This window comes from Centroberyx gerrardi, chromosome 13, assembly GCF_048128805.1.
Source record: "Centroberyx gerrardi isolate f3 chromosome 13, fCenGer3.hap1.cur.20231027, whole genome shotgun sequence".
Lineage (NCBI taxonomy): Eukaryota > Metazoa > Chordata > Actinopteri > Beryciformes > Berycidae > Centroberyx > Centroberyx gerrardi.
The window spans coordinates 19,400,211-19,420,893 of record NC_136009.1 but is presented as its reverse complement, the minus strand read 5'-3'; the positions used below and the strand labels follow the sequence as shown (position 1 = coordinate 19,420,893).

Here is a 20,683-nt window from a genome sequence, read left to right as displayed (position 1 = left end):
TTATTTTTAACAGAATAGACAATCTATTATAGAATCCAACTCCTCAATATTTCAAAATTCCATGGGTGAATTGTGCAAAACCACTGATTCAAATCCTGAATCATTCAATCTTGGATTTTTAAGCTATTTTAATGTGTAGTTCATGTAGGAGGCCATCGGTTGAACCAACAAAAACACATAAGACAGTCAGAGACCAAAATTAAACAATGCAACCGTTCCGCATGGACTATATAAAAAACAACTTGAATGATTGAGAATGAGATGGAATTCTAAGTTGAAGTTGTTTATTACCTATAAATCATTCACTCATGGGTCCCCTGGGACACATCATACTGAAGCTCTCTATTAATAGAAGATTAATTTGGTCATGTGAAAAATGAACTAGGTGGCAGGGAGGCCTAGTGGAAGCGCAAGACACTGAAGCCTCATCAGTTTATGCTATGGCATTATACTGTAGTTGTGCTGCTATTTGAAAGCTGGTATACTGCACTTGGCTTTATCTTTGTCTGTGACACTGAAGCTAAAAGTCTCAACATTATGCCAGTAGAAATGCACAAGCCTCGCTCAAACCATTGGCCTATTAAACATTATAGATGGGGGATGCTAAATATAGAACTGTCTTGTATTTATCAAATCATTCAAGCCAAATCAATGTAAATGTCAGATGAGAACATTATGCATGGTATTTCCCTTAGGGTGAACCTTTGGGATTTGGCGCAGAGTACGATTAAAGTGTACTTTAACAATAGTCAGTGAACACTGCTCACTTTGCCGGAAGTCACATCAGAAAAATGACAATGACTCCATGACAACACGGTAGGTCTATGGGATAATAGAGGCTTTGCAACTGTGTCACAAATTCCCCAGCAACCACAACTGGTGCCATCATGGAGGCCCAGTGGAGAATTGGCTGTGCGCAAATAATGACTAAATATATAACAACCAGGCTGGAAAAAGAGAGATGGCTGAGAAAGATGTGGTGTGTGTGAAGGTCAATATATTAGTCTTAAAAGCAAAAGAACAGTCTGAAAGTACATTTGTTTCCAAATTTAGGTTACTGTGCCACAGGAACGTTTCTTGTCTTCAACCCTGGCCTCTATAGTTACTTCAAAGCACAACTTTAGTTTTAGAAGAGTCAGTACCAGAACTTTTTGCCAACTTGGTGACAGATTTAGAGACTTTTCAGAAATTATGTTTACTATAAAAACTGGCTTAATTTTACAGTTCTATTTTACAGTGCAGCATGATGTGTGTGTTTGTGCGTGTGTGTGTGTGTGTGTGTGTGTGAGAGAGAGAGAGAGAGAGAGAGAGAGAGAGAGAGAGAGAGAGAGAGAGAGAGTTTATTCAAAGAAAGAAAGAGAGAGAAGCAAGAGGATGTGTGTGGTAGGCCTACTTTTGAGGGGGAAAAAAAGCCTTAATCAGTCCTGACGCCTTTATTTGAACCGTCAAGAGATGTAGATTCATTAACGATGTATAATGTAACTATGCCACAGGTTGGATCCTATATATCTAATTGAGAACTAATGAGTTCTCTAAAATCTGGGTAGGTGCAGGTTATTCTTACTGGTGTTGTAAGTGTGAACGTGAACTGAAATGAAATAAAGTTTTGTTGGACAAGTGGGAAGGATTGTCTGTGACAGGTGAATAGTAGTTATTAATGTATTATATTAATAACTACAATTCCCCTGTCATGTAATGTTTATTATGTTCTCATTTGTATGTAAATGCTTCAGAGCTTTGAATCTGTATTTAAAAAGTCAAATTCAAGCACAAACCCCACAAACAAGTTTTCATGGCTCAGTATCACAATTTTACTGAATCCCCAATTGAAAATGAAGAATCTTTGGTTATTGAAGCAGCGGCCCCCTCTGCTGGCTAAAAAGGGGAAATACTACTATTCCTCAAATTTCCTACGAATGTGGGGGGGGGGGGGGGGGGGGGGGGGGGGGGGGGGCTATCCATTGCTTGGCATTTTGTTCTATTTTCATTCCAAGTGTGCTGGTATGTTCAGCATGTTCAACAATAGGTGGGATTCTTGGGAATCAGTTATTTTTTCTCCAGAGGCATTTTGGACACTGATCAGATAATTTACACAAGATTAGTGAACCAAGATTTTGTCTCCTTTCTGTAGTCTTCAACTGTGCCTTTCTTCAGTACAATAGGATATCTAAGAATTTGCACGATATGTATTGTTTGGCATATCACTGCTAATAATCATTTAAAGTAAAAAAACTGTAGGCTATAATATGTGTTAAAATTATGCTTTTACAGTGTCATTCTAAAAAGAAGCAGCTTAGCCTGCAGCAGAACCAGCGCTGGTATTTCTTTGTAACAATGTTAAAATGAAAGAAACATCAACAAAAAGTCCCAAAGTCATGGGCTGGTGGGTGAGTATTGGTTTGAGGGGCATTTTCTTATATTAATACTATCAGTGCTAATTTTCTAACAGAATAGAGATCTTACGGATCATTTATATCCCATGATTCATTTGTGTCCTGATGGAAGCAGTGTCTTGCACAATCAGAATGTCCAATGGTAAGAAAAGCAAGAAAGTATTTGAGCATTTATGAAATTGTGCTTGATGACTCATCACCAATGTCACCAATACAGTAAATGACTGACTATCTCATAAAACTAAAGAAAAGTCCATGCCATTGTATATTTAAGCTGTGAGGGGACACTGTGGAGCCCGACACTTTATTTGATGTTGTTATGATGTCAAAGGAAAACTCCACTTCTGATGCTATTCCATAATCTTTTGCCAAATTCTCTGTCAAATCTGGTGATACAAACATATATTCTTTATGATGTTTTTTTTTTTTATCTATCAGAAGACTGCATGTGCCTTGTTTTAGGGGAATAGTCACAGAACTGCTGTCATAGGGCTAGAAATACATCATGAGATGAAGAGTGTGATCACTATGATTGTTTCATTAGGCATCAATAGCATTGAAGCTTGAGCTTTAAGTGATGGGTAAACCAAAACCATGCTAAAAATGCACATGACACCAGTACAGAGCCACCAGAATCCTTAATTGTGGGATGACTTTCATTACATGGGTGTTTCCCTTTAATTTGACTAAGCCTTGTGGCTGCACAGCCACTTTCATTTCATTCTAGTGCAATTAAAGTTAGTGTAGCACCCTCTACTGGATAGATTGCGGAACAAATCAACTTTATCAAACAGTCTCAGGTGGAGGAGACAGACAATGAGTCACAGCTATCAAGCGCTGTTTTGAAAAAGACCATGAAACACCATTACACCATGAAAATTTAATTCATTTATTTAGCTTTTTTGATCTACAATATGAACAGTGGCGACGTGCAATGTGTGCATAGCGCCAACAAAAGGGATCATAGAAAAATAATGAGCACCTGAAATGTCCTTGCAACTTGATGAAATATTGATCCATCTGAGACACATGGAAAGGAGAAATATACAGGGTGGAATTTACAGGAAAAAAATAAAAAGATCAGCTGAGGTCAAAAATTCAGTGTCTTGGTTTTCTAGTGAAAGAGAGAGAGAGAGAGAAAAAAAGGTCATTACACACTTATACTGATTGCATAATGCAGAGCAATGCTGTAGCACCAGATTGACAATGAGGTTGAAAGAGACATTGTACCTCTTTAAGATGCCATGATGTGTTTTACAAAAGCCTCATAATTTATGCATCCATTGGCATCCTCCTGGTTTTGCATCAGCTGCTCCACCTCATCCTCCTTCATCTTCTCACCTGTGAGCCACAAGGAAGGAACAATGCTGTCAGCTCCATATCGACCTTCATAATGACCTGACTTCTCTCCCACTGCTACCATTTGGTGATTCAGTTTGGTTTGTTTATATGTGTGTCAGTGATGCGTGTTAGACTTACCCAGTGTTGCCAGAACGTGCCTGAGCTCAGCACCCATGACTGTGCCATTCCCCTCCTTGTCAAACACCCTCAGACCCTCAACAAAGTCCTCAAATGTTCCACGGTCCTTGGCCTTGCAGATGTGTTGGTGCATGGGCAGGAACTGGTCAAAGTCAAGCATCTTGGACTGCATGTCTGTAGAAAAAGCGGTGTGAAATTGTATGTGCAATGCATAAGTTATTTTTCCCATAAGAAACAAATAAAACTCCACTTGAAATATTACTGATGTTGGCTGAAACTTTATCAGAGCCTTTCTCTGTATCCGGCAAACATTAACCGTTTTCAACAATAGTCACAATAGTCTGATTTTGTGCACAGACAGCAAATTAATCAATCAGTGTATTGATTGTGCATGATACCTACCTTCGGGCTTGGGCTTTCCGAGGACATACATGATCTCAGCATTGGTAGGGTTCTGGCCCAAAGCCCTGATCAGATCGCCACATTGTGCATAAGTGATCTTCATCTCGTTGGCTGGTGTCCTGTCGAATAACTGGAAGGCATCTTTGAAGTCTGGGAACAGAACATCACCAAGATATGCTTTTTGAGAGTGTGTTCATCCTGCTCGGCAACCACTTTGTCTGCTTCAGTATCTTTCACTTTGAGGAGCGGTCTTGAAGATGTAACATCTCTACTATAATAACGATCTATGGCGGCATGCCGTGGGTAAAAGGGTCCTTCACCAGAGAAAAAGGAAATGAATCAAACCCCAAGGAGCTGTACTTTAAGAACGGCATGCATTTTCCCATCTCTCTGACATGGTGGAGTTACATGCATGTACTTGAGAATAAAAGCACATGCCTGCAACACTATGATCATCACCTGTTGCTGAACATTTCGCGAACACTCATGGATTGGCACTCAGAGTGCTATCACAACAAAACCATTCATTGGCTCTATAAATAGCATGCAACACAACTGACAACTGCAACAGCAATCGCAACCTTACCCTCAATCTGCTCAGGGGTGAACTCCAGCTGAAGAGAGACAAAGCAAATCAGGCATTAGATCCTGTGTGAATCAATCATTCAGAAGAAGTAGCTTTAACGCAGAGCTCAGAGTACAGTGAGTGCGCAGGATTGATTGCAGAGGAAATTGCATTAAAAAACGGAGAGCAAACTGTTAAGCTCGACCCCTAACCTCGCTAACCCCTCCGGCCTCTTCACCTCATGCCGTTACACTGAATGCCACAACGCTCTGGACATTCCACCAGCTCCAGTTACGCTCTGCTTATTCAAGGCATCTGTTCCAATCTTAGTTTGCTTTGTTTACCAGTGACCTTGAGTCCAACACCCTCTTCTTATAGATGCTGTCAGACAACAAACTCCCTCCTTCATTTGACAAGCCTATTTTTTTATCCTACTGCAAGGTGTAATAAATGCAGAGGAAGCTTTAGCGTTGTGAATGACACTTCACACGACACCAAGACATAACATGCAATCAACAAGGTCAAGACTTCACTGCTTAAGGATAGTGTTGAATACTCAAGGATGCATGTGTGGGACATTAAATGGCTGCCAAAAGACATGAATGTAAAGTATATTCTCCCACACATGCACATGAATCTACCAACAGTCTTGTGCAGTTTCATTTAAATTTAGAATTATCAAGGTGCATCAAATTTAAAGTGGTTCAAAGCTTTACAAGGAGATCCTGTTCGGAAAATCAAATTTTTCAATTGCAAGTTTTGTGAATACTTAGCTGTATAAATGGGGCTTCATATGAACAAAACATTACAGTCAAGAGGATGTAAAGTTGTAGTAAGTAGTCGTACAAAGCAGTATTCAAATGTTCCATAGCAGAGAAAAAGCTAAAAGCTAAACCAAGCTTTCTCATTTTCCTCATCATTATCAAAACCCCATAGGTTTGAATAAACAATGCAAAAATATCTCCATTCTACTTCTGTTTAATGTGTTATGGTAATTCTAAAAACAAACCACTATTTGAATAAACATGACCCATGATGACTATTTATACAGTATGTATATGTTGGACTCCCTTCAGATAGTCCCCTAAATTTCTGTCTGATGTCTGGATATCTACAATCCCAGCCCTTCCATGAAGCTGTGTAAAAATATTATCCAAACACTTATCTAAGCATGTTTAAAGATGGATGGTGATGGTTATAATTATCTATATTTTTCTTCCTTCTGGTTTTTCCAGCCTTTTACCCTCAGAGGAGTGGTGTGGGTGGTCTGCTATTCACAGACATAATGAAAATCATATTTTGTGGCTTTAACCTCACTCCATTGTAACATGGCGGCTCCCTCAACCAGGAAAACATTTACCCATTGAGAAGGGGCCAAGTCAGCAGAAGAGAATCTTTCCATGATGTCTAGTATCAGCTAGTACGCCTCCAAATTTAACCCCAGCAAAAACGATGAAGTTACAAAGTTACAGCTGCTGTAACTGGGGTTTAATACAATTCATGCTGCATGTTTGAAGATGAACAAATACTCTTTAAAGCTGTGTAATAGCTATAAATATAGTACGAAATGTGCCATGCTGCCAGCATTATCATAACCCATTCAAATATGGCTGAACAGTCATAATTTTGCATGCACTGCCCTGCTTATGTCACATGGGGTCTCTGATGCTCTTGAAACACAAACCAATCAACAATCTGTGAAATTATCTCCCTGATAAGTTGCTTTTATCCTCAAATATAATTATTTAATTGTGAAATGAATAGAGATTACATTGTTTCCATGACTAAATCTCCTCATTTAAAGTTTTATAGCCACTGTGTATAATCATTGGTAATTTGAATGATTAAAAAAAAAGCACTGGTTCTCTTTTCCCTCTACTTGCTGAAGTCTGTCTCAATCCAAAATGGCACAACCAATTAGAAAACAACCAAACAGATGAGTCCACTTCTTGATCCACAGTAACTAGGTATAGATAAAGAGTTTTGTTGTTTGTTTGTTTTACCGTCACTCCTGTAGGGTCAAACTCCGGGGTCTTAGGGCGTTCAGGCTCTGGGGGTTTGGGGGCTGCTGCAGGTTTGGGCTCTTCCTTCTTCTTAGGGGCCATGGCTCTCAGGTTCTCAGGAGACACAGGGGAGGATTGACACGGCAGAGGGGTCTAGCACACTCTGGGTAGAGGTGTCCCATTAGGGGCTAGTCCTCTTTATCCCCTGTCCACAGGTGTCATCTCCACCCCCCTCCATGACCCTCCGTGCTGCCAACAATAGGGGGAGTACTATAAAAGGCCATGCCTTTGTGCTTCTATTTAAGACAATGGGGGTTGTGTATGTACATCATCAGGATACCACAGACGGAAACCTATATTAGATGAAATCCCAGGCCTGGAACCTTCTTTGAATCGGGCTATTTCCATCAACACAAGTGAGACCTTGTGTAACCTCCCTGATCTTGATCTGTTTTGACCTCTCTAGTTAATTCAGTGAAAAGAGGCAATTATTAGAGAGAAGGGGGTGAAGGAAGAGACGATTGTTGGAGAAGAGGGGATGAAGTTGTTTAAATTACAATGCCACAATATGATATCAAGTCCCAGCAATTATCTTCCATTATTATTGAAAATTGCAAACATGTCTAATGAGAGAGCATTATTCTTTATCCACATGATGTGTGAGTAGGATAAGGCTTTGTGTTGATCATTTATTTAAAGGGCAGATGTTCTGATCTGGGGGATTTGCAGAGCATTAAACTGAAATCCACCCAAAAACAGAATTCACACAATGATATTTCTGTCTGACGTTGGATGTTTAAGTATAATTGTTTGTATGTGAGCAAGTCTCTCTCAAAGTTGGAAACGAGAGTGTCAAGAAACTAATCTGGGATGACAGCCACACTGGAATGAAGACCGGCTTTGGCCCCTAAACTAGGAGATCAGCCTCTGTCATCTTTTAAATCTCTTTTAAAAACACACTTTATTAGACTTGCTTTTACTTGATATACAATTACTGTGTAAATTGTTTTATGATTATTTCAAAAAACAATTATTTTATGATTTTTTTGTTTTCCTTCTATGCTAGAGTGTTTTTATATTACTCTTTATCTCTATCTCGGCTGTCTTTTACTCCTGTGAAGCACCCTGTTTTGACAAAGTTATTATTATTATTTATTATAATTATTATTATATTATTATTAATAAATAAAGATAATTTGAGTGTAAATACCTCAAGCAAACATTCAATGAGTCTGCATGAGCAGCCTCACCAGGGCTTGCCATTGACAAATCAGAATCTTAGTTCTTCTGATTTTAGTTCTGAGGCAGATTTCACAAATATATAATAATATATAATATATATTGGTTAAGCTGGTATTTATGGTGTTTATTACAGTGTATTAACCTGTTTATTAACCTATGGGAAAGTATTGCAAGTACACAATAATATTGTGAAAATCTTCCTAACACATGATGTACTTACAAGGGTTTAACAACAGAATGTAAGAAAAAACAATTATGTTTTTTTCCAGTTTTTATAGTGTGTTTTGTTAAGAAATTAGCCAGCATTACTGTGTACTTATAATACCTTCTCATAGGTTAAAACACAAGTAAAATGCAATTCTAGATCAAAGTGTTTGTGCTTTTAGGGTAGATTTTTCCTTTAAGGCACAGCAGGACGGCTGATTTAAATAGGCTTTTCATGGCAGGCGAGAAAGAAATCATCATAATTACTCCTAGACTTGAGTAGTCAGATGACAGCTTGCAGACCTGCTAGAATAAAAATGGTTTCCATTATAATACTGTTCATCGCATAACTAGAGAGGAGAGATCATAGTCTGGAGTGGGCCAGATAAATCTAAAGCACAGTTCTTCTCCTGCACCTCAGAGGCTTGAACAAGCTGAGTTACAGTATTCATAAGCAATATGGTAAACAACGCATGGAAAACAATCATTTTGGATCATTTATCTCTTATGAAAGTGCCCAATAAGTGATTTTTATTTCTTCTGTCTACAGAACAGTCATCTGCTTCTGCCCAGACTTCATTACACCCCTTTGTCTCTGGCCTGAAAGATGTCATGTAGTTGACAGCTGCTTTGTGCTTGTATTTAAAGATCCTGGAATACAGTTACTGTTCAGGCAAAGGCTCACACCCACGTCACGTGATACATGTGACAACCAATCGACTCAGTTCTGGCAAATAGTGAGCTTTAGCAAATCCATTGTAATGAAATGTTATGGCATATGCTAACATGTGTCATTACACCAGTCCAACATGTGTAAAAATAAGCACACCCATTTTAAATTAGACAAATCTGGATTGCTTCACCATCATGTCTTGGGCTTGCGACCCAGAGCCACTTAAGTTCTGCTGGCTTCTCTCCTGATTGCTTTTAAACCTTTAAGCCCAACATTTGTAGAGTAAATTCTGAATGAGTTTTGAGATTTCCTGTTCATAATGAAAAGTGAAGACTTTTGAGTGAACATGAATATTGAATGAGTTGAGAGATTTTCTTTGCTCTAAAAGGATGTTTAGCAAAACCAAATACTGTTCTGTGAGCCTGAACAGTAATTCCACTGTCAGTCTGGACTGAATTGTCATGCATGGTTAAAACACAATCTACCTGGACAGCATGTCAAGTAAACGCAAGGCTTAATAAACTCATTGGAGGATTAAAATAAACACTATTGAGGCTAATGTCAGAGAGACAATATTGGCCTCGGGCCAAGAAGACAGATCACATTAGCATAACAATTTGCAAAAAGAGGACCACTTGAGAGCATTCATGGATTTGCACGGGCTTTTTTGTGACAGTCGCAAACAGAATAGGCTTTTGGGTAAACTGTCACTGGATGATATACAGTCATTGAGTGATGCTTGAGAAGAGATTCCCTGTTCAACCTACAAAGATCCAGAGTGGCTCAGCCTTTTAATCTGATTAAAAAGAAACACCTAACTAATTAGGCTTGTTCTGCAGCTTTTTAGCTGCAGTGGAAGCCTGGCCCCACTCTGCTCTGCTGTGGAAAGAGATTAAACATCATTGCATAAACTAATCATCAGATTAGTCTGTGTTTGAGAATAATAAGTCATGGCTGCAGTTTGTTCCTCATTACTCTCAAACAGCACATGACCGCACTTGTCAGAGTCCTGGCTAGGGCTAACCTACATAGAGACACAGATGGAAACAGTGTATGTCAGTCTGAGTATAAATGGATCAAGCCCTGCATAGCACAGTGCCAACCCCCCTTGAGATTCTACCAGGTGATTGTCATTGACAGGCTACAGCAACAATCCATGTCATGACCAACCCCACGGGGACAAGCTCTTAAAACATCCAAGACCTGTCCAGTTTGCTATTTTGGTGTTACTCTGTTGTCTGCCTGGTATGTACCTTGGAAAGGCTCCAATCCTTGTACAATGCCAATTGTTACTTGGACCACGGGACGACCTTCAGTGCAGCTGTAGCGGGGCGGTTTAACAGCCTGGATTCCAAAGCAGAGCTGCCTGTATTTATCTAAGAGGTGGTAGTGCAATTCAGTGATGTCAGTAAAATAATATAACTCTTATTAATCAAGAGGGAATTCGGCTGTTGAAAGACAGAGTGCAACAAATTAAAGTCATGGTAGCCAATTGCCCAAAGTCTCGCTGTCATGCGATTAAATTCAAAGGCAACATATGTCACCCTGCTGCATGGGCTGTAACGCTGGCTAAGTGTGAAATCAGGGAAGATATGGAGAGCGACGTTTTCCGAGGGAGGAGGTGGATGATGAAAAGGAGAAACACTCTGAAATCGGCGATCGCGGTCCCCTGATAGGAAACGTTAAATCATTTAGGTAGCAGTCTGGACAGGCCTTCTTCTGAAGACACAAGAGAGCCTCAGTGCCCGGTTTCCACAGGAACTATTTAAGGATATGAACTTTGATTCAACTCCTATATTTTACATTATTCATTTGAAAATCACAATAATTGCTTTTTGAGACGTTCTGAGACTTAGCATAATGCATTTTCATGTAACTATAGGTTTTAGGACTGTCAAGCTATCATATGCTTTAAACAGCCTTTTTGTGAAACGACATGATCATCCAAGTTTAATTTGAGTTAGACTACTCTAAATGTTATCTAATACATTTTTTGGCACTCACAAGAGATTAAATAAATGATAAAGTCCTTGCTGCAGTTTGACACAAGGATTAGAAGAATTGAAAATTGCGACAATCGTTTAATTATCCATCCAAGAAAGAAAGAAAGAAAGAAAGAAATACTCACAGTTACAGTTTGAGTCATTAGACTTGATCCCTTACCTATGAGAAGATAAATTATGAGAGATGTAAACAGGGATCTAGACTTTGCAGTTATAATTTGATATGAATATGATTACAATCAATAGACACTAGATATATTGCAATGGCTGCAACAGTATCATATTTATATACAAAAAGCCCTTCACTGCAATACAAAGTATGTGTGTAGTGTTCTGTAACTACATGGACAGAGCTTAGATTATATAACAGAAAATCCCCTATGGCTCCACATTACCTCTTTGTGGAGTTGTGGTGACACTGCAACCCCTACAATCATTTACCAATATACAGAATATAATGTAACTAATTGCTAATACTATATGCCATACTGATAAGGAGGTTGATACACCAACAAGTTCATTTCATCAAATCTTTGAGGCAGTAAGTGAAGTGTTTGACCCAGTGTGGTTACCCAACTTAAAAGCCCATTCACATCTAGAACGATAATTATGAAGATAACTATAACTGTAAAGGCCCATTCATATCTAGAATGATAACTATAAAGATTACTATAACTGTTAGTGTTCCCACTGCAACAATAACTATAAAAACATCCAAAATGATACATTTCACTATATTTTTGTTTCAATCTCAGAGCAATTTTTGAATGCAGAGACGATGATAAAACATTTTCAACCAATCAAATTAAAGTTGTAAGAAAGAAAGGGGCGGGAGAATTCGGCAGCTCACTGCAGTGTCGCTTCGTCTGCTGAGGAACTGATCACAGATATCGTGTGAACACTTGTAGATGTGAACGGGCCTTTATAGTTATCGTTTGGATGTTTTTATAGTTATCGTTTTGGTGGGAACGCAAACATTCTATTTACTTATAGTGTAACGACTTAAATCTTTTTATAGTTTATAGTTATCTTTAGAGTTATCGTTCTGGATGTGAATGGGCCTTTAGTTTGCAGAAACGGCCGGGGTGCCAGCCTGTACAGGCTTCACTCCAATATAGACTCTGTTTTGCCATGTTGTTTGGCAGACATTTTTATTTAGCAAAGATAATATGAAGACTGTTTTTGTTTGGTGGTGGGGACCCCCACAGCAGGGTTTCCTTTAATACATGTTTTGAAATTGTACATTTTGGCCCCAGTGAACAACATTCATTCTGCTCCTCTGTGTGTGTGTGTGTGTGTGTGTGTGTGAGAGAGAGAGAAAGAGAGAGAGAGAGAGAGAGAGAGAGAGAGAGATTCAGAGAGAGAGACACAGAGCGAGAGAAACACAGAGAAAAGAGCGAGAGTGTGTGTGGTGTGTGTGTGTGTGTGTGTGTGTGAGAGAGAGAGAGAGAGAGAGAGAGAGAGAGAGAGTGAGAGAGAGAGAGCATTTACTTTGCCTGAGGTGTTGCCTGTGGTCTTTAAGCTTTTCTTGGTCCCGTTCTTTAATAATCATTTCAACGCCTCGAACATCAGCATCTACTGACCATGGCTACATTAACTTCATGTTCAGTATCTACCAGTTCAAACTTCTTTCTCTGTGTGCAACATCATACTTCATGAAAAAAAGTGTACGGTATGAGATTTAATTAGGAAACAATATGATTTATTCCGCTGGTGGCAGCATGTCAGTCTGCAGGCCATAAGTTATAAATTGTTGACACCAGCAGCACCAGCAGCTGAGCCACACTGCCCTCCTTTGGTCACAGGATAACAAACTGGACTTTATTTATCAAAGTAAACCTCCTTAAGGAGATAAGGAGATACAATTGAATCCCCAATGTCATTTATTTCTCCTTTTCAATTTCACCAATCTCACATTTTCCCCATTTCTCACATTTCTGTTTCTGAATGTTTTTAGATCAGCTAAAATGAGTTTACAGTTTACAGCTTACAAAGCAGACTGACAGAAACAGTGGGATAATTTGGACATTTGGATGCTGAGCACTGCCTGAGCTGTGACACGTTGACATCTTCAAGATAGCCTTGTATGAATTTGTCCATGGCAGCCTCTTCCCTCACAGATCCACCAATTAGTCCTGTCATCCTCAGGTGATTCTGGCAGAGGTCTTTGATCGAAGCAAACGTGTATTGATTATTAACCAAGATCTCCCACTTGGACTTTCTCACTTAGGAAGGCCATCTGACAGAGACGTACATTTCCTGCGTATCTGCCTCGTGACAGCATGGGATATTTTCCCCCGGCATGTAATTTCCAAGCTGAGAATTTTAGTCGTTAGTACACTGCCAGTCAAAAGTTTGGACAGGCACATTTTTCTTTATTTTTACTATTTTTCACATTTTAGAATAATAGTAAAGACATCAAAGCTATGGAATAACACAAATGGAATTATGCAGCGACCACAAAAGTGTTAAACAAATCAAACTATCTTATATTTTAGATTCTTTAAAGTAGCCGCCCTTTGCCTTGATGGAAAGGCGAAGGCTTTGGAAAGAAATTCATACATAGGCATCAACTTCACTGTTTATATTTGTCTAAAAAACGAATTTCAAGCATTTGAGCATAAGCCTTTAGATCAAAAAGGCTTTAAGATAATGGAAAAACATAGTACATTCAATCAGGTGTGTCCAAACTTTTGACTGGTAGTGTATCTGTTTTGTCAAAACTGTTATGTTTGGTTGCATTTTTTGAGCGAGCAGTTTCACATTAGGGCCTGATCTGTCTGATTTGAAGTTGACAACCAGATGGCTGCTTAGATGTCAGACCAATTCAATTCAGTTTTATTCATATAGCACCTTGATTACAGAGTCCAAAGTGCTTTACAGAACAGAATAAGACATATACAGCACGATCAGAAAATGGGAGAAAAGACACAAACACAGTCAAAAGCCAGGCTAAACAGATGTGTCTTCAGCAGTTTCTCAAAATTGTGTATTGATTTAGCTGAGATGATATTTGGTGGAAGGGAGTTTCCCCCACATCCATTTCACAAATCACATCCATTTGATTAAATCCCCATTTGCTCTGTGTTGTTATCTGTCTGGTATCATTTCCTTACACCTGAAAGCTCATTTTCTTCATGAAGAAAGGGACAAAAGGTTGATTTATTTGAGATTTTCCAATCTGGAGTCTGTTGGCCACACAGTAGAGAGACTGATTCAGACTTACAAATGATCCTCTTCTCACAGTGGATACCGGGAAATCTTCTAGTCTCAGTACTGTTTTTCATTATTGATCACTTGCATAAGCTTACATTGCTCTGGTCATATCATATCTCTCCAGCAGGCAGCTCTCCTATGCCCTGGGCAGGTCAGTGCAGCAGTTAAACTGTGAATATCTTTTGGTTATAACACTTGTATACATGCTGCAGAGTTGCACTGTCCTGTAAAACTCAATAAATAAAATAAAATAAAAGTTAATTCATTCAGTTCCAGTTTAAGTTTAGTATTTTGATGGTAACGGCTGTGCAGATAGTGTTCGATGTAGTAATCTTATGTGTCTAGTCATTAAAAAAAAAAAAGAGAGATGCACAAGAGCAAGTCTCTTGAATATCTTACTCTCAGTTTGGTTACATAAAAAAATCTGAAAACTGTGTTTTGGTTTGTAGAAATTACAATTTCAGTTTGGTTTGATTTTATACACATTTATTTTCATGCTTAGCTTTGCTCTTAATTTTCATTTTAGCCAACTATGATAACTTTGGTTACTTTGGACACTGTCAACTTACCACACTTTCTAAACTGTCATCTTCACCCAAATAAACAAACCTATGACAGTTTTCTGTCATAAGTTGCTGAAAAAGGTGCTGAAATTTGTAGCTTTCAAAATTCACTTGCCAGCCTGAAGTCTGTTGAGGAAGAAAAACAACTTTATAATTTGTGTCAATAACAGCCTTATGTCTGATGATTGGCCTCACCAGCTGAAGACATCAAGCTGGAAGAATCAGCTTTTGAAATGATAAAGGCCTGCCACTCAACAGTGTATCTGCCACCCACATCCCGGGAATCAGGGAAGAGGTTTCCTTAGCCGGCTTAGTTCTTTCACTCTGTTTCTGGGTATACCTTTGGGAGATCTGAGTGGGTGAGCTGTCAAAGCAATAAGAGTTATCAGATGAACTGACCCCAGTCCAACTCGAAAATAGACTCCTCTGGGATATTTCAGCCATTGTTCTGAGGTGCAATGGGAATGTGCTTCTGTATGATGTTTGTTGTCTTCAAATCACGACTAAAATGAAAATGAAGGAAAAAAAAGAAAGAAGTAAAAACCCTTACAGAAAAGTCACAAGTGAGGTGGAAACATGTGAATTCAAGCCACATGTGCTTTTTGGACACATGTTGCGTTTCATACTCTATGTGAACAAGTGAAATTTCCCATTTCCCATGTGAAAGTGACATTTTCACCAGTCTCTTTGTGTGTGAAATTAAGTTTTCACATGTGAAAGAAATATTGTCATATGTAACAACAGGTGAAAACCTATGAATTAAAATTTTCACATCTGAAGTAAAATCTGTCACATGATGTCAGAATAAAATGTGAAAGACATAACGTGTCATGTCCAAATAGCACATATGGTTTGAATTCACATGTGGGTTTTCACATGTGACTTTTTGTGTGAAATGTGTCACTTAGGCTATAAAGAGATCCAATGTCCCCAGTCCATCATTATTTTGGCTCATATTTATTCCAAACATTTGGGGTATTTTGCTTGAACATCCCAAGCAAAAATAATAATAATTCTGTGTGAATACCAACTTGTTCACTATCCTACTTGATTTTGAAAGACGTCAATAACACAACAAGGAATGTTATCCCATTGTCCAATATGGCTGCTGGACGGTCACATCCAATGAACAGCCAGTAAACGATCCAGAAATGTATCAATCGCCTATAGTAGGCATGAATCAACATTTTCTATGACGACGAGTTGAAGTGAAAAAGCTCTTTTGCTATAGATTTCTTGCAGACTCTGTATCTGGGGCATGAACCTGAGTCCAACTTTCTGGGTTTCCACATCATTGAAAATTGCTCATTTTACTGCAGGCAGTCCATAGGCATTGACATCTGACTCTCGTCATGCAACTGACATAAATGCAAGAGATGAAGCATCAACATGTCAACTCACTATTGACTGTCATGCAGACATACACCGGCAGTTTCTGACGCACTTTCTAACAAAACTGCACCAAACATTTCATGAATTTCCCCCTGAGCCCCGAACCTGTCCATCACATATTTGGCGGGCATAAAATGCATCCATTTTCCAAGAGAAGTTTGTGTATCAACATTTGAGTGACAAATGAACCTACATTTACTGGCTCTTCTTGCATGAAACATTTGATGAATGCTATACAGTGTGTACGCATCAGTGGAATCGTTACATTCATCTTGACAGTATAGAGCTGGCTGTCACCATTGGCTCTCCAAATTTGAAAATGAACAGCTCTTCTACCTCTAAAGAGGCTTAACATTCGTTCCACGTTAATAACATTTCATCTGTTATGTTACCAATAATGGATGACATTTGCTAAGCACTTAGTGGGAGATTTACTGGAGGTGGATATTAATCATTCCAGATGGGAGTCAAAGATCAGAGGCCATGCTCAATGATAAATACGATGGTAGAGGCTACAGGACGGGGTCACAGGGTGAAAAATGAAGTGTGTCATAGCCAGGAATAGTGACACAGAGATAAGTGGCTTAAAGTCACACTGAAATAACAAATGACTTCTTCGCTTTTTTAGCTCATTCTAACTATCATACCATACATCTATTTGACAATTTAGGCCACAAAAATGACATTAATAATATTTTCTTGTATCTTTTTTTACTTCCTGGAAAGCGTAGCGTACACAAAAATGCCAACCAATAAACCTATCACAGCTTTTTGAACAATCCCGCCCCTCCCATCAAATAAAACTGCCTTTCTCGTCCTAACTGAAATCCCATTGGTTTACACTTTTGAATGATCCCTCCCCGCATTATGTCCCGCCCCAACATCCTGCTTCAACAAGAAATACACCACATTTAGGAAGCAAGATGCTCTCAAAGTGCGGTTTCACTGCAACTTTAAAAGCGCTTGCCAAAAAGACAGTTTCAAATGAGAAGCTTATCCTGTATTTATTTATGTATTTATTTATTGGATGTCACTATATTGTCAGAACTTAAGCATTTACTGTACAATTGCTGTAAAAGTTGAAAAGCACAAGCCAGGCTCTCCAGATCTTGAAAACAACCAGTCAGTGCACCGACTGATGCTCTGATGTGTGTGCTTGTATGTGAGCAAGAGGAAGAGAGAGAGAAAATGAAGTGGAGATTATGCATATATCATGAACTCAGTCACCCGCCTTAATCTTTAGCAGCTTACAGTATTTTGAGCTTCCCACTGAGACGCAGTAGGGTGCCGCCTTTCACATGTGCCAGATGAGCAAAGGTACAGTCACATGTCTTATACTGGTTGTTTGCTTATGACAGTTTTCACACTGTTCATTATCTCTCTCCCCAGGAGTAACCTATTCATCACAGGGAGGTTAGCCTGGAGCTAAGACCCAAAAGCTCAAAAAGACAAATTAATCTTAACATATATGTCTTAATATAAGACTTCTGCGTACAAACACCTACAATGTGTGTCACCAGATACAGCTTTGGGAAAATGGATGCTGCTCTCATAGTGGCACTGAATGTTAAAGTTAATGTTAAAGTAAATGTTAAAACAGTTGAATATTTCATGATGTTCCTATTTTTTGCAAATAACACACTGCCTGGGTATAAGAGAGTAACTTCATACTACCGACTATATTTGGAGAAATATGGAGATGATGTGCTGCATGACATTATCACTCATTCTGTAAAAAAAAAAGCATCTATCCTTGATTTACAATGCAATACAGCAATTGAATCACATCAAGTACATTGTTTATGATATCTGGACACCATTTTCAGATAATTCTTTGTTTTACATTTTACCTTGGTGACAGATGTTTGAGGTTAGGTCAGGTCAGGTAAGTTGTCAATCACAGAAGAAATATATTAAATTGACTTACAAATGCTTTCCTGTAGCTAATCTTTATGGCACTCATTGCATTGTCCCATGTGGAAAAAACCACCAAGCAGGTTAAAATTTACACCACAATCATTTGAAAATACTATTTCACACAGGTCTGGACGGCTGGACATGCTGTTCCAAGTTCATACATAACAGTATTGCTGTATATCCATGCTATTTAATATTTACATTAGCCTCATACCCTTGTGACAGAGAAGAGAACTAGGCCTACTGCATGGCCTGATTTTTAAAAACCTCATACTATTTCATACTGTAAATAATGAGGTGGAAAACAAAACTATACATGTCAAATTATACTGATACTCTGGGTTTCATTGTTGAAGTTCAAGTTGCTTTTGAGCAAGTTGTACATTATCATCCACTTAGATGTGCATAGTATAAATACCCATCAAATGAATGCAGCATTTGAATAAATTAAAACATGATTTGATGTCATATAGTCCATGTGAAGACTTTCAAACAACATGAGATTCCTCATGAGGACAAAGGACATTTTAGTGGAGCTGTTTTTATGCCATATCTCCACTCTCTCTGTGCCAGAGACATATGGTGGCGAATTACTCAAGTGCTGAAGCATCATTCACTCCTATGCATAATACATATGAAGTCTCAGTCCAAATCAGCAGTCCATCACTGCATGTCTCATTGGAAGTGATGGTGAAGGCTTTTACACAAAGGCTATTTTGAGTTTATTTCTGAGATCTTTTTGTTAATGTCACTCATTTTGTGTATAGGCTATATTACACAGTTATCTTGCTATCACACTGACACTATTTGATCACTGTTTGATCAATACTGGGGCCACACATATAAACACTGTATGTACTCATGATACTCTAAACTGTTTTGGATAAAAGTGTTCACCACACAGTATGCAGTAATGGCTATACATGCAATAGTGTTGTTTTGAGATACTTTATTGAGATTTATTCCACCTAACTGCTGTGATCATAGCCTACAACAATGTTTTTACTTTTCAAATTATGGACCCAGAGAGATGTCATCATCTGCAAGATAGATTCTCTCTGCCAAAAGGAATAGCAATGATTCAGAAAAATGGTAATTTATTAAAGACATAATTTAGCCAGTGACAAACAGTGAATATCTCTTTCAGCTACTGTAGGTGGTGACAACTTGAAGGATGTCCAATTCATGTCTCTGTAAATCATCTGATGCTCTTTGTTTTGAAAGTTTTGCTTGCAAATATCATTTAAACATTGTTGCATTCAAAGTGTATGCAGCATTCAAAAACGAAGCACTTTCATGTCTTAGTAAATACTCACCGACAGCAAATCTGAAAAATCTGAACAGATGTTTGCTGCAGTTTTAATGTATTAGATATTTAATTTTGACTAACTTCATTTGAACGCTATATTTTCCCAACGATTTAGTGTCTTCTAATAAAAGAAAAATTCCAAGAAACCTCTCAATAACTCTCCAACCAAATGAATGCAAGACTGTCTCCAGTTTTGAAATAGACCTACATGTGAGAACAACATTATTAATTTGTATTGTCTTTTAGTGAAGTGCCCCCTCAAATGTTCCATTGCTTAACATTTTGGTTCAGAAGATTAACACCAAAGTAAAGTAAACACTCTGGATGGTGTTGCGCAACCAGTGTCCTGTGTTCAATTAACACCAGTTTAAACACAATTCAGTTAAATGCCAACCGAACAGCATGTGTTCAGTGGCTATTACCTTTGCTTTTCTCAAGCCAAAAGTAGATTTGACTGAAAGACAGCAGGTCATGATGAATGAAGAAGATAGACCAACATGAATAAAGGATAAAGGATTAAAAAAGGATTTTAAAAAAAAATAGAGTAATAGGGCAGTGATTTACAGTAATGACTACAGTAGTTGCACCTTCAACTGTATTGTAAATACAATATCAGAATAATTGGCAAAAAATATGTTCAATGGTAGATTTTTTTTTTTTAATAGATGTAAGCGTTTGTAAGCTTTATTTATCCAGGGGAGTTTATCTGGAGAAAATGTTTTATGATCCTAAAAGTTTGCATGCTCTTTTTTTTCTTCAGAAAAGCCAGCTTCACATTCAAACAGCCACACATCTTCAGACATGAGTTGCCCAATAACTCCACAGTCTTTTACTGCTGGCCATAGAGCAGCTCCAATGGAGCAAATGGGGGTTAAATTATGCATTTTATACAGCAGGCTGACCACATTTTGGAAGGGAACATCAACACGACTTGCTTTCTTAGAGTAACATAGCCAAAAAGATAATAGGCTAGTTAACCCCTGGAAAAGGCAGAACTGGTGCCTATGGTCTAAGTTTAAGTGCCATGAATATAGAACTTTGTACTTTGTAGGCTCAAGCCACAGTCTGAAGAGAAAAAAAGGCAATATATAAAAGTTGACATAAAACAGATTTCTGTTCTTTTCCTGACAATGTTCACAAAATGAAAACATAGAACAACAAATCATCTTGTGTTTAACTTCCAGACACACTGACATGTTTAAAAGGTGTTACAGAAAAGTGTTTAGTTTAGAGAGATGGTCATGCAGCAGCTCTAATGTAAATTACAGTAAACCAACAGACGGTGAAATGTGCCTTGGATAAAAATGGCCATCTCCTGCATT

At 38.3% G+C, this 20,683-nt stretch overlaps 1 protein-coding gene across 1 annotated transcript; it reads right to left on the bottom strand.

The window, feature by feature from the left end:
• Positions 1-3,268: 3,268 nt before the first annotated feature.
• myl13 (myosin, light chain 13) lies at positions 3,269-7,077 on the bottom strand. Its single transcript, XM_071910837.2, is given in 7 exon segments — positions 3,269-3,507; positions 3,624-3,734; positions 3,873-4,046; positions 4,275-4,424; positions 4,861-4,888; positions 6,843-6,956; positions 6,959-7,077. Coding segments are annotated over 6 exon segments (639 nt in total). The 5' UTR covers positions 7,025-7,077; the 3' UTR covers positions 3,269-3,507; positions 3,624-3,627.
• Between the last annotated feature and the right edge of the window lie 13,606 nt (positions 7,078-20,683).